This window comes from Paralichthys olivaceus, chromosome 11 (assembly GCF_024713975.1).
Source record: "Paralichthys olivaceus isolate ysfri-2021 chromosome 11, ASM2471397v2, whole genome shotgun sequence".
Taxonomy (NCBI): Eukaryota; Metazoa; Chordata; class Actinopteri; order Pleuronectiformes; family Paralichthyidae; genus Paralichthys; species Paralichthys olivaceus.
The window spans coordinates 8,125,555-8,136,639 of record NC_091103.1 but is presented as its reverse complement, the minus strand read 5'-3'; the positions used below and the strand labels follow the sequence as shown (position 1 = coordinate 8,136,639).

The window sequence follows — 11,085 nt, the reverse complement described above, 5'->3', positions numbered from 1 at the left end:
TCCGCAGGGGCTGTATGTGTGAACATATGTCTTAGTGAGAGCCTCCAGACTTTCAAAGAATTTTCTCTGGTCAGTCCCCTAAAAAATCTGCAGAATGTCCGGGGGACCAGATGAGAGAACACAGCAGGGGATCCTCCGCAGGATTCATCAGGATCGAGTGGGCACGATAATGAAAAAGCGGTGCCGTACAAGTAGAAGACACCTTCAAAAATATTAAGTGAGCTTTTGGTGAGAAGAGCTGACACAAGTGTCGATGTGCAATAAACAAAAACAAGTGATCTTGCGAAATCTGGAGAAAGTCCGGACCCAATTCTGCAGACAAAATAAATGATTCCCTGCAAAACCTGGGTAAATGTAAAAAAAAAAAGTACCGTTAAAGAAAGTGAACAAAAAGTCCTAGATCCACACTAAAAGGGAAAGGTTCTTCCATGACCCATACATTACACTTCCACCAAGTATCTTGATACTATTTCCATTAGTTTTTGCATAATCTTGCTTACAAAACAACAAACAGACGGGTGAAAACATAACCTCCATTGCAGGGGTAACATCAAATGAAAACGAAAAACGTGATAGAACAAGACTTTATTGTTGGGTTGAAGTTAGACAAAATAAATGCTGTAAAATGCGCAGCAATACAAAAGAGTTAAACTGCAGTTGAATTAAATCCTCAGAGCCCCAGGGCATCTTTCTGCACATTGCAACCCAACAGTGTGTTTCCAGCTTCCACACACTTTGATGGTGCTGGAAAAAAACAAAGAAAAACACAATACAAATCATCAGGAGCTAATGTTACCTGGCATGCATTGATAAAAACAACAGATTAGCTCTTAATATTATGATCATTACCGTTCTGAGCACGAAGCCAGGACACAGCCTTCATAGCCAGAAGCTCCCACTCTTCCTTTGCATCCATCTTGAAGCCATGAAGCCAGATCAGAGCCAGAATGGTGGCCCACACTGCCTGGTTCACCTAATTCAGCAAATATATATTTTAAAAATAATCACTTTCAAATGAACAACTTTATATGATATCACTGCATAATTTTAAAACAAGAACCCCTTATTCATTTGTGTCATAATTTTTGATAATAACACACCAATGGAGGCTTTGTGTTCTCCACCTCCTCGCTGGTCTTTCCCAGTACAGCAGCCAGATCCGGATCAAGCAACCAGCAGCCAGATGCCTTCTGCAGGGACACCAGCTGCAGCAAAGGGTCTCTGGGTGGCTGTATGGATAGGGTGCAGTCATTTTCTCCAAGACTTGAGTCTGAAGAAAAAAAGAATACGAACATCTATCCATTTATCCCATAGCTACATCACTTAATCATTGAGGCTTTCATATCTCCATCAAGATCCATGAATTAGTGTTGAAAAACATCTCTTAATGTTCCAGGAGAAGACAGACCAAAACATAACCCCCTTGCTGTAGGTAATGATTCACTTGTTTCTGCCTGATCAAAAATGCCTACAAAAGACTACAAAATGCATTAGTCTACTCACTAGAGGCTACTACAGGGATACCAGTCTGATGAAGGCAGAGTAAATAAGAACAAAATACATCATTAATGGAGGTTTGGCAGGTTTGGTCTACTTACAAGTTGAATCATACATGGAGCTGGACATCCCATCCTGTCTTGGAGCCTGATGGGGGGCAGCTCTCATTCCCAGCGAAGATTTTTTTTGTTTCCCCACAGCTTGGAATTTCTTCTTGATACCAGGAAAAAAGCCGCCAGACTTTGCTTGAGAACTTGCTCCCTTCTTACAAGCTACTGGGAGAGCAGAGTGGTGTGACAATAAATCCACTGGCCATCACTCTAATGGTGAGGCAAGATGTCACCCAGCACAATGGCATAGCTCTTTAATGCAGGACAATGACAAATCAAGATGTACATTTCTCAGCTGGTGAACAAAATATATATGAGAAACAAATGGTTCTGCATTGGAAGATACATTTGAGATACCTTCAATAATGAAAAAAGAAGTGTACATTTATTGATTATCAACTTTGGGAAGAATATATAATATATATTTAAGTAAGGCAGATAAGCTGTTGCCAACTAATGTGCATAAAAATTGTAATGGTTCAACTGGCAGTTTCCTTATACAATTTATTTAGGGAGTTTTCTACTGGGTGAATGCCTGAACATGAAATATCAAGTGATGGACATGTGTTTTTGTGCCCATGAGATGTAGAACTACACCAGTGTGTGATCACGAAGCCCTTGAGCTTCTTACTCACCGAGTACAGCAGGAGCAGAATCTATCGAAAAGCAAGCCCAGCTGAGCACCGGCATCGATCCCAACTTATTTCCTTTGATTCAGAAGAAATGAGTTGATATAACAGCAAATTTATATATAGCATTTTATGGTTCTAATAGTGAAACAGTTTGTTACAGCCCAGCTGTGGTTAACTTACTAGCTCTATGAGCTGAAGGACCTAACCAGCATTCAGTTTAGTATCAGTCTAGTATCAGTTTCTAGATACTAGGACACAACATATGAGACTTATTGGAGGACACATTTGAGATACCTTCAATAATGAAAAAAGAAGTATACATGTATTGATTATCAACTTTGGGAATAAGCCCTTGAGCTTCTTAATCACCATACTGTACAGCAGGAGCAGAGGCCATAAAAGACTGGGAAATCGACCACATCACTGAAACCAAAAACAGTGGCTATAGATGATAAAAAACATTGATGACTGAAAATTGTACTGTGCAGACTTGCAGCAAATCCATGTTACTAAGTTTTACAGCAGTTAATTATTTGCTCATTGAAAAATACACTCACTGGGTGTTGGTATATTTCTGCGCATCAGAGGTCCTTGAATCGGCTCATTGTTGCCTTTGTTGACAGCAATGAAGGCTGTGAAGGAACTGCTCACTCCTGATTGGACACTGAGCTCTACCACCTTCTCCTTCACCCCCTCATCACACTGTCCCTCGCCATCTCCCTTGTCCATCTCCAGGGAACGGATCAGAGTCCGAGCACCTAATTTGTGGACTGTTAATCTGCAGAAAGGACGGAGGAGAGAACCGGAGTGTGGTTTCCCAGGGAAAACATCTGGCTCAGGGTCAGGTTTGGACCCACAAAAAAAAACTGAATTGAATGTCTGTCGGGTTCGAGTCTGGCTTGTAGTTCTCTCTCAGGTTTGAACAGAGAGTTGCAGCATGAGTAAAGCTTACTTTATATTTCTATAAATCCAAATCACCGAATGATGGTCCATCACTGACTCTCCAAAAGAGAAATCACGGGCTATTAAGAAGCCATAAATTTACACAGAGGGGGCAATTCTACACCCAATATCCTTGCACAATTCCTGATTCAGAAAGCTGCACATTTAAGACATTCATTGTTTTCTGTTAGCTCTATAGTTTTGAGCAAGGCCACATATTAACTACATTAAATTTATTTTTTGTATTTTGTTCAAGCACACTGTGAGCTTGAAAAATACCACTAGTTTGTTAGAGTAACAGGACAGGGGCACTTCAGCGGTTGGTTCCCCCCTGACCCCACCCCTGGATACAGGTGATCACACAGTAAAGTCAGCATGTAATTCAAAGTGATGCTGCTTTTTTACCCAGTGTCCTCTGCAGGTTTGAGAGTGAAGTGGAGCTTGTTCTCAGAGGGATGACCTGCCAGGCTGTACTTCACCGTCACACAGCCCTCTGCTGCATTTGAACTCTGAGAAAACATCAGTGTCACAAGACAATCCCATCTTCACAATTACATGAAGAAATCTAACTTATTATTCTTTTTACCCTTACACCTGACCATGAAAGACCACGAAAGCATCCTTACATAATATCCTTAAAAATCACTATGTAGAATTCTTTTACATATGATATATGAGCATGAGATAGCAGTATGATATAAGTGTGAGTAATTATCGATTATTTATGACATAGCAATGATGAATTTCTGGCCATAGCAACTGATATTTGATCTCAGACTCTCTGCTCCTACCTGTCCGCTGAGCTGTGCATAAATCAGTGACCTCTGACCCTGGAAAATTGCTGTGATTGGTGGAGAGAGAAGAGTGACAGACACTATATTTGGCAAATCCCACTTGACTGAGATGTCCTTCACTGCTGGCTGGAGAGAAAATTTCAGTGACTGCATCACCTGGTGAGAGGAAAATATAAAGAATTAAGACATAAGAACGACTTTAGTAAGAGTAGATTTTTATTGAAACCTGTCCATCTGTGGTATTTGTCTTACTTTGGGTTGCATCCTGTCACTTCCTGTGATGAACTGAGCATGACCTCCTCCTTCCTTGGCCAACCCATTGATAAGAGCAGAGCTGGCCCCTTCCCCGATGCCAAAAGAGAAACACCTACAACACAGGTGTTAAGAGGTTTACAGACAGCACTACAACATGGGACACACTGTGAGCAGGACTCTGTGGTTTCACCTGTGGGAACCTGAATTCTTCTTCACCAGATTGATCACTTCTTTGGTATTGCACACCTCTCCGTCAGTGAAGACAAAAAGCTGAGGAGGAGAGTTTTGACAGGAGTTACTGTACATACCAGCTCACCCAGTAACATGACATCCAGTAAGAACAATGAGAAAGAAGAACAATGAGAAAGATGTGGTAACTGTAAGCTTCTAACGCACCATTGCAACATGCTCAAGACTGTACTTGGGACATAGATGCACTGTATGAATTTGTGTGTGAATGGGAGATGGACTTGTGTACTGTAAAGTGCTTTGAGTCGTCATCATCAAGATGAGAAAAGTGCTACATAAATACAGACCACTTAAACCTGTCTGTTAAATCTATAGTTTCAAGTCCATTGCTCGCTCTAAATAGGCCAGTGACATTACCCAGTATCACTGCACACACAGTCTCCATATACTGTATATTCTTTACCACTGTTCTGCTCTTTTGAAGTGTGAACCTACATAACACTGACTGTTCTAGACCAGGACATGACGGAATGCTCTATTTTAGCAAGTCACAGCCCCAGATGGGGGAGATCAATTATCTTGAGATCATGTTCTTGAAATAGGCATGCAGATCAGTGCTGCATCAGCTGTAATGTATGTGGTTGATTCTTATGGTGGAGAGGGAGCTGAGCCACTGGTGTCGTTCAATTAGGTAGAGACTGATTCTCGTACAACTGCTTACTTCATGTGTGTGTTTAAGTATGTTTGTGTGTGTATGTGTGTATTACTTGTCTAGGTTGATTGGGAATGCAGGGCTGGCTGTAAATGTGTTTGAGGGGTTCAATGATCTCTGTTCCTCCCAGATCCGCCTGCATCGCTTGGACTGTCTTCAGAGCCTCTTCTAAGCTCTTCTCACTGTACTCCACACTCTTACTGCCATCACACACATACATGTACACATGCAAACACACATTCACAAGCATTAACAACAAGGACAGGAAGAGATCTGTTGTGTGGATGTGAGGTGACTTACGGGAAGATGTGTTGAAAGCTCGAGCCAAAACTGTAGATGTTGAAGTAGCAGCCCATTGGTAAGCTCTTCAACAGGAGCATTAGAGTATCCTGAGGAAAGCAGAGACAAGATGGTAAAGAAAACTGTGTGAGAGTCACTATGAAAGGTTTGATGATAGAGTTAAACTTGCTGAATACCCTTGCACTGGCAATTCGAGTTTCCGTTTGCTTGCCGCCACTCATCGGACAACCCATACTCCCAGATCGATCCAGTAGGAGCACGAACTCTCCACATGAGGCGAGTGAAGACATCACAGACTGGGGGAACTCAGGGTACAGGCTCAGCATCACGACTGGGTCACCCATCAGACTCCCTGAAACATCATTTATTCCAACGTGTCTGATGATGACGATGAACAACTCCCAATGTCGGGCAATAACAACCTGACTAGTTTTCACTCACCAGGTTCAGCAGAGGCCTGTCCTGCCTCCACCACAGCAGTGGGCTGGTGAGCATCTTTGTAATAAATCAGCAGCTCAACATCTCTGTCAAACTTGTGTCCTGCAGCCAACTTGACCTGCAGTTCACAAAGCACACTCATAAATATCAACACAGTTATATACGTAGCTCTCAGTGCTGAGGAACAACCACACACAGCAGACATGGGAGCAGTCTACCTACCGTGGCCTGGGTCTGCTCCGTGTTGAGGTACTGGAGAGGCTCCAGAGAGGAGCTGGACTCTACTTTAGAGACTGGACGAGGAGACGACACTCGGACAGAAAAAGACAGACTGTAGGGAACCAGAGAGGCTGGAACAGAGGTCACCTGCACACTGGCACCTCCACTACCTGTAAACAATAGGAGTGAGCAGTTCCTTTACAGCCTTCATTGCTGTCAACAAAGGCAACAATGAGCCGAAGGACCTCTGATGCACAGAAATATACCAACACTGTATTTTTCAAGGAGCAAATAATAAAGGTTGATATCCTTCTCCAGGCTACCTTCTTCAGCTGCTCTTAAAGGATCCTGAGGTGTTCCCAGGCAAGATGGTGTATACACTCCAGCATGATTGCTGCTGGGTCTCTTCACAGTTGGGAGATCAGATGCTTAAAGAAACTCAACTGGCTCCTTTCGTTGTCCTGAAGCAGCAACTTTAAACTGATGTCTGAGCTTCTCACACTGCATCTCAGGATGAACTCAGCCTCCCTATGATCAGGGGAATTGACATATTCCAGTCTATACCCTGTATCTCAGGGGCTCAATAAAGTTTTACTTTTTTGGGAGCTGCGTTTTCAGAGGTTATGCAACTACTCAAGGGGTTTCTTAGGGTAAACTGGTCCCAGACAAGGGATCAGACTAAAATCAATTCAAGAACGCTGTTCAAGTGAGAATAGACTGAGCAACCTTGGCCAAAAGAGGAGAAGTGAGGCGCACTTCTGGTCCTACACCTGGGAGGAAAGTTGAGGGGTGAGCATGCAGTTTCTGCACCTCCTCTCATGGTCCACTCTTACTCTTATGATTTATTAGGAACTCTCTTATGTGTCTGAGGTAAAAAGAATTTGGAAAAATAGTACAAAGTGAGGCAAGGTTGGGGAGGACAGTCAGGGTATTGATTTGACTGCAGTTTGCTGCATTTGTGCTATGTCAGCTTAATGTGCCACAGCACAAATGCAGGAGCCACACCAAATAGTTAACAGAATTTAACATTTGTAAATAAACAATTATATTGTAAATAAAGATAAATACATTGAAATATACATGACAGATGTCAGGTAGGAATGACCACATCTTGGTTTCTCTATTTTAACTGTCAATGGACAACAGAGTTAAACATACTTCTTAGAGTAAGAGCCTCTTTTTTCTCAAACAATCATTTCGCTGCCTAAAACATTATCTCATTTCTATTCTTCATCTTATTAACATGCTAGCTAGCCACCAGAACTCTCAGGGGATGACTGGAGCTTGAATGAGTTGGAAGGGTGTGTGAAGCTGGTGGCTTACAACATGAAACATGCAGAACCATGAGCAGTTACCAGTGCTAAGCTTTAGCTTGCAAATTAGGATCAGTGACTGGCTCTACAACTTCAGCTGGATGTTTGCCATATCATGATTTCCATTTCTTTTATATTAAATTCAAGCTCAAAAATCTGAGATTATTTAGCATGGTAGGTTGGTTCATTTTCATTTTGGCACCTCTGTGTTTCCAATGTCTGCTGTCATAAAAACCTGAGGATCTTTTTGGTTGCTGTATGATTGATAACTGTGATATGACAACATTATAACTTAGTTTTAGTACTGTTCATATACTTTGGTTACATTATGTAGTTGCTAGGTAACAGTAATTTCTGGTGCACTTGGTACTTGACACTAACACAGTGACAAACAAGACGCAGTTTGGTGTGCACCAAACCAAAACGTTCTAGCTGGCCCTCCTACCTTGAGGTTGGTAGCGAGGGTTGAGCACAGCAGGCAGACAAAACCTCAGCCCGTCATCCGCCTGCACAGCCAGCTCAGTGACGTACTCCAGCCTGACGGAGGCGCTCTCTCCTGGAGGCAGACTGCCCACACTCAGAGTGAATATATCTGGACTCTGCTCGCTCTCCTCTAACAGGAAGGCCTGCTGACCGGAGCTCAGCGCATCATCATACTCCTCATGAGCCTGAAGACACAGACGACACACGTGAGCAACATTCTCTGTGTTTTACTTTAAGATCTGTGTTCTTTAAGATCCATCACAGTGAGTGAGACGTCACTGTCCAGCTAACCTGCTGTTTCTCCTTAACCACAGCTATAATCTGTGTCTGTCCAATCTGAGCACTGAAGTGACAGACAGCAGCGTCTCCAGGCAGAGGGAAGACAAAAACAGCCTCCAGAGGTTTGTCCTCCTTGTTCTCGTAGCTCAGAGTGGAGACCACTGTCGCCACATGGTCCCTCACCTCCAGCTCCACCTCAATGCTCTTCAGGGGAACTGAGCAAGAAACGAAAACAATATTCAGACGACTTGAGGACTTTTATGTATTATTTAGAGCAGTGATTCTCAAAGTGTGGTACGGGCTCCCTCTAGTAGTACGCAAAAGAATCACTTGATTAAATATAAATAAAATAAAATAAATTTAAAACATGAAATACTATCCAACATATGAGAATAGAAGAAAATATCTTAACAACCGATGAAAAGAAAACGCAAGGAGATACAAATTAAGTTAATACTTTAAAAAAGTTTGCAAGTGCTTCTGGGTAGCTGTACGTAGCATTCCAACTGATATTGACTGTTATCCGCCGCTGGTAGCCTACAGGCTGTGATGGGAAGAGGTGGAAGTGGTTAACAATGAAGAGAACAAATAAACTACTGTCGTGGCTTAAATCTGCGAAGGGAAGTGTGGATCAGGAGAGAGCCAGAACTGAAGAGGGCGTGTGTGAGCCGAGCGCAGGTGCTAAAAGTGGCTACTTTAGCGTCGGTGAGGCCAGCCTCAGAACATCTCATTTCATTCTTTTATATCCATATTAAACAAGCGTCTGTCTAATAAAGTGAAAAACAGGATTCTATTATCTACATTACATTAACGCTCTGTACCTGGTTCCTTCTCGGCAGTAAGTAGTCCACAGCACTCCATTGTATCTGTGAAACAATTAACAAGCACATTTAAGGACTTATGATGTTTTGCATTGCATGTGTTATGAAGTGAATATCTTAACATGGATGTCATCAAAAACATTTTATTGCAATTATGGTTATAACCACTATGAGACATTGGACATGCAGTTTGTATTTGACAAAATTAAACATTTGACAAGTTCACATTAGAAGCTACTATTTAAAGCTGATTGAGCCATCCCTTAGTTATACTGCTACTATACTGCTGGGGGAACTCCCATCATGTACTGAGCACGTCTCTACTCTGGGCCCTGTGTGTTTTTATCACATTACTTCATGTGTTTAACTTCCAAAGTTTGTGTTACCCTATCTCTCTGACTCTGCAGGTCTCTCTGACTCCAGAGCTAAAGGGTCCACATCTGACGCTATGTTATTATCATGATTATAAAAAACATAATAATAACTGATGCTTATACTAATACCATTGTTACATCTATAAGCATCTCTATTATGAGTTTCATTATAACAACCAGTTATATGACTGTTACACAACTGCAGCTTGTCTCTGCCTGTCTTGTGTCTTCCCCCCTCCCCCTCCTCCCTCTCCACCCACCTCTCCTCTCTCCCCTATATTTGTCCTCTTACCCAACCGGTTGAGGCACATTGCAATTCTTGGGCCATATTTCCATCAGGCAGCAGGTCCTCTCCATGGAGGCCGCCATGCTTTTTAAACAAACTAAACACCTCTTGAGTTTTATGACAACTGAAGGCTGCCACAGGTTCTCTGTCATGTTTGGAAAGGGAGGGCGAGGTGACGGCTATTCACCTGCAACGTGCAACTTCACCACTAGATGTCACTAAATTTAACACACTGAACTTTTAAAAAGATTACATTAAATAACATTATCACACAAAACAGTTGATTGATTTTGTGGCATGTGTAGAGTGAACAGGCAGCTGCTGGGCAAGTTAAACACCACGTTTGTCTTGTGCATCTAGCGACTCACTCAGTTTTCTGACACTAGCCAAAGTTTAAAAAACTCATTTAAAGAAACAGTAATTTAATCATCGTAAAACACAATTAGTATTAAGTCGACAGAAATTGAATAAAACTTACTCAAACCATCCTTGGTCGTCTTTCCACAGTTTCAGCAATAATCCATTACAGTTTCGTCGAAATAAATCCTCATTACTTCGAGTTAGACTTTGAATTAATTGTATTTATAATGATTGAATTGCAACTTTTTTTAATGGAGTTTGGTGGGTTTGGCAACATAGGAGCTCCTCCATGTTAAAAAGGAAGGACAGTGGGATCTTTTTTAATAGTCTACTCAGCTACAATTAACTTTGCTGCGCAATTCAACAAATAAAACTGAATTCACAATCAGTTACACTTCGTCCATCGTGTCACAGTCGCCATGTCCAGTTTCGTGACGTTAGGTGGAGCAGTCACAGAGACACTTGAATGCATCACCAGTCTGATGGGAAGTTCCGGATCGTAAAAGAAGTGGGAAAAGGCATCGGGTTTTTGTAAACGCCACATTGCAGCGATATATTTTACCACTGACATTCGTCTCCAGCTCCAGTGTGACGTCTACAACTCCGTAAATTGCGTTATTGTCATGTATCTGCGTCATTCTGTACTACACGCGTAAATCTAAATCTACAAATGTATAAATCCGGAGAAGAAGCAGCAGTTTACCTGCTCAGTGTTGGATGTGCAGACAAACGTGTGAAACGAGGAAAAGTCTTGTCTCGAAAGCAGCGAGAGAAAAGTGCCAGTCACGCCTGCTGGTGCGTTCGAGGTTATGACTGCAGAGCTTGAAGTTGATATTGGGGCTCTGTTCAGAAAGGTGTGGCTGCGCGTGTTATCAGAGCAGAAGCACAGACTACATAAGGACAGTCCGTGACATGGCAGCACTTTCACTTTCTATATCTCACCTGTCACACATGCACGCCATCACTGCCTAGTGGTGGAGGACAGGAATGAACACACTCTCTGAATGTGCTGCTCTTCGCTGTTATGCTGAGCTCTGGAGATCCTCGGGACTTTCTCCGCAGGGGCTGTATGTGTGAACAT

At 42.3% G+C, this 11,085-nt stretch overlaps 1 protein-coding gene across 6 annotated transcripts; it reads right to left on the bottom strand.

Annotated features, from left to right (window-relative positions):
* Positions 1-570: 570 nt before the first annotated feature.
* On the bottom strand, positions 571-10,932 carry LOC109645562 (von Willebrand factor A domain-containing protein 5A-like). Of its 6 annotated transcripts, none has more exons than XM_069534465.1 (20): positions 10,708-10,932; positions 8,985-9,029; positions 8,176-8,378; positions 7,847-8,069; positions 6,092-6,258; positions 5,873-5,987; positions 5,608-5,783; positions 5,432-5,520; positions 5,187-5,331; positions 4,421-4,500; positions 4,228-4,342; positions 3,973-4,131; positions 3,587-3,690; positions 2,797-3,017; positions 2,609-2,662; positions 2,243-2,314; positions 1,599-1,772; positions 1,101-1,270; positions 850-973; positions 571-744 (listed from the first exon to the last, which is right to left on the bottom strand). In XM_069534465.1, exons 2-20 carry the CDS (start codon positions 9,022-9,024, stop codon positions 671-673), a joined length of 2,505 nt encoding a protein of 834 aa, XP_069390566.1. In that variant the 5' UTR covers positions 9,025-9,029; positions 10,708-10,932; the 3' UTR covers positions 571-670. The 6 variants fall into 6 exon arrangements, with proteins under 6 accessions (XP_069390566.1, XP_069390568.1, XP_069390567.1 ...); XM_069534467.1 differs by having other exon boundaries at positions 1,599-1,769; XM_069534466.1 differs by having other exon boundaries at positions 10,123-10,910.
* Between the last annotated feature and the right edge of the window lie 153 nt (positions 10,933-11,085).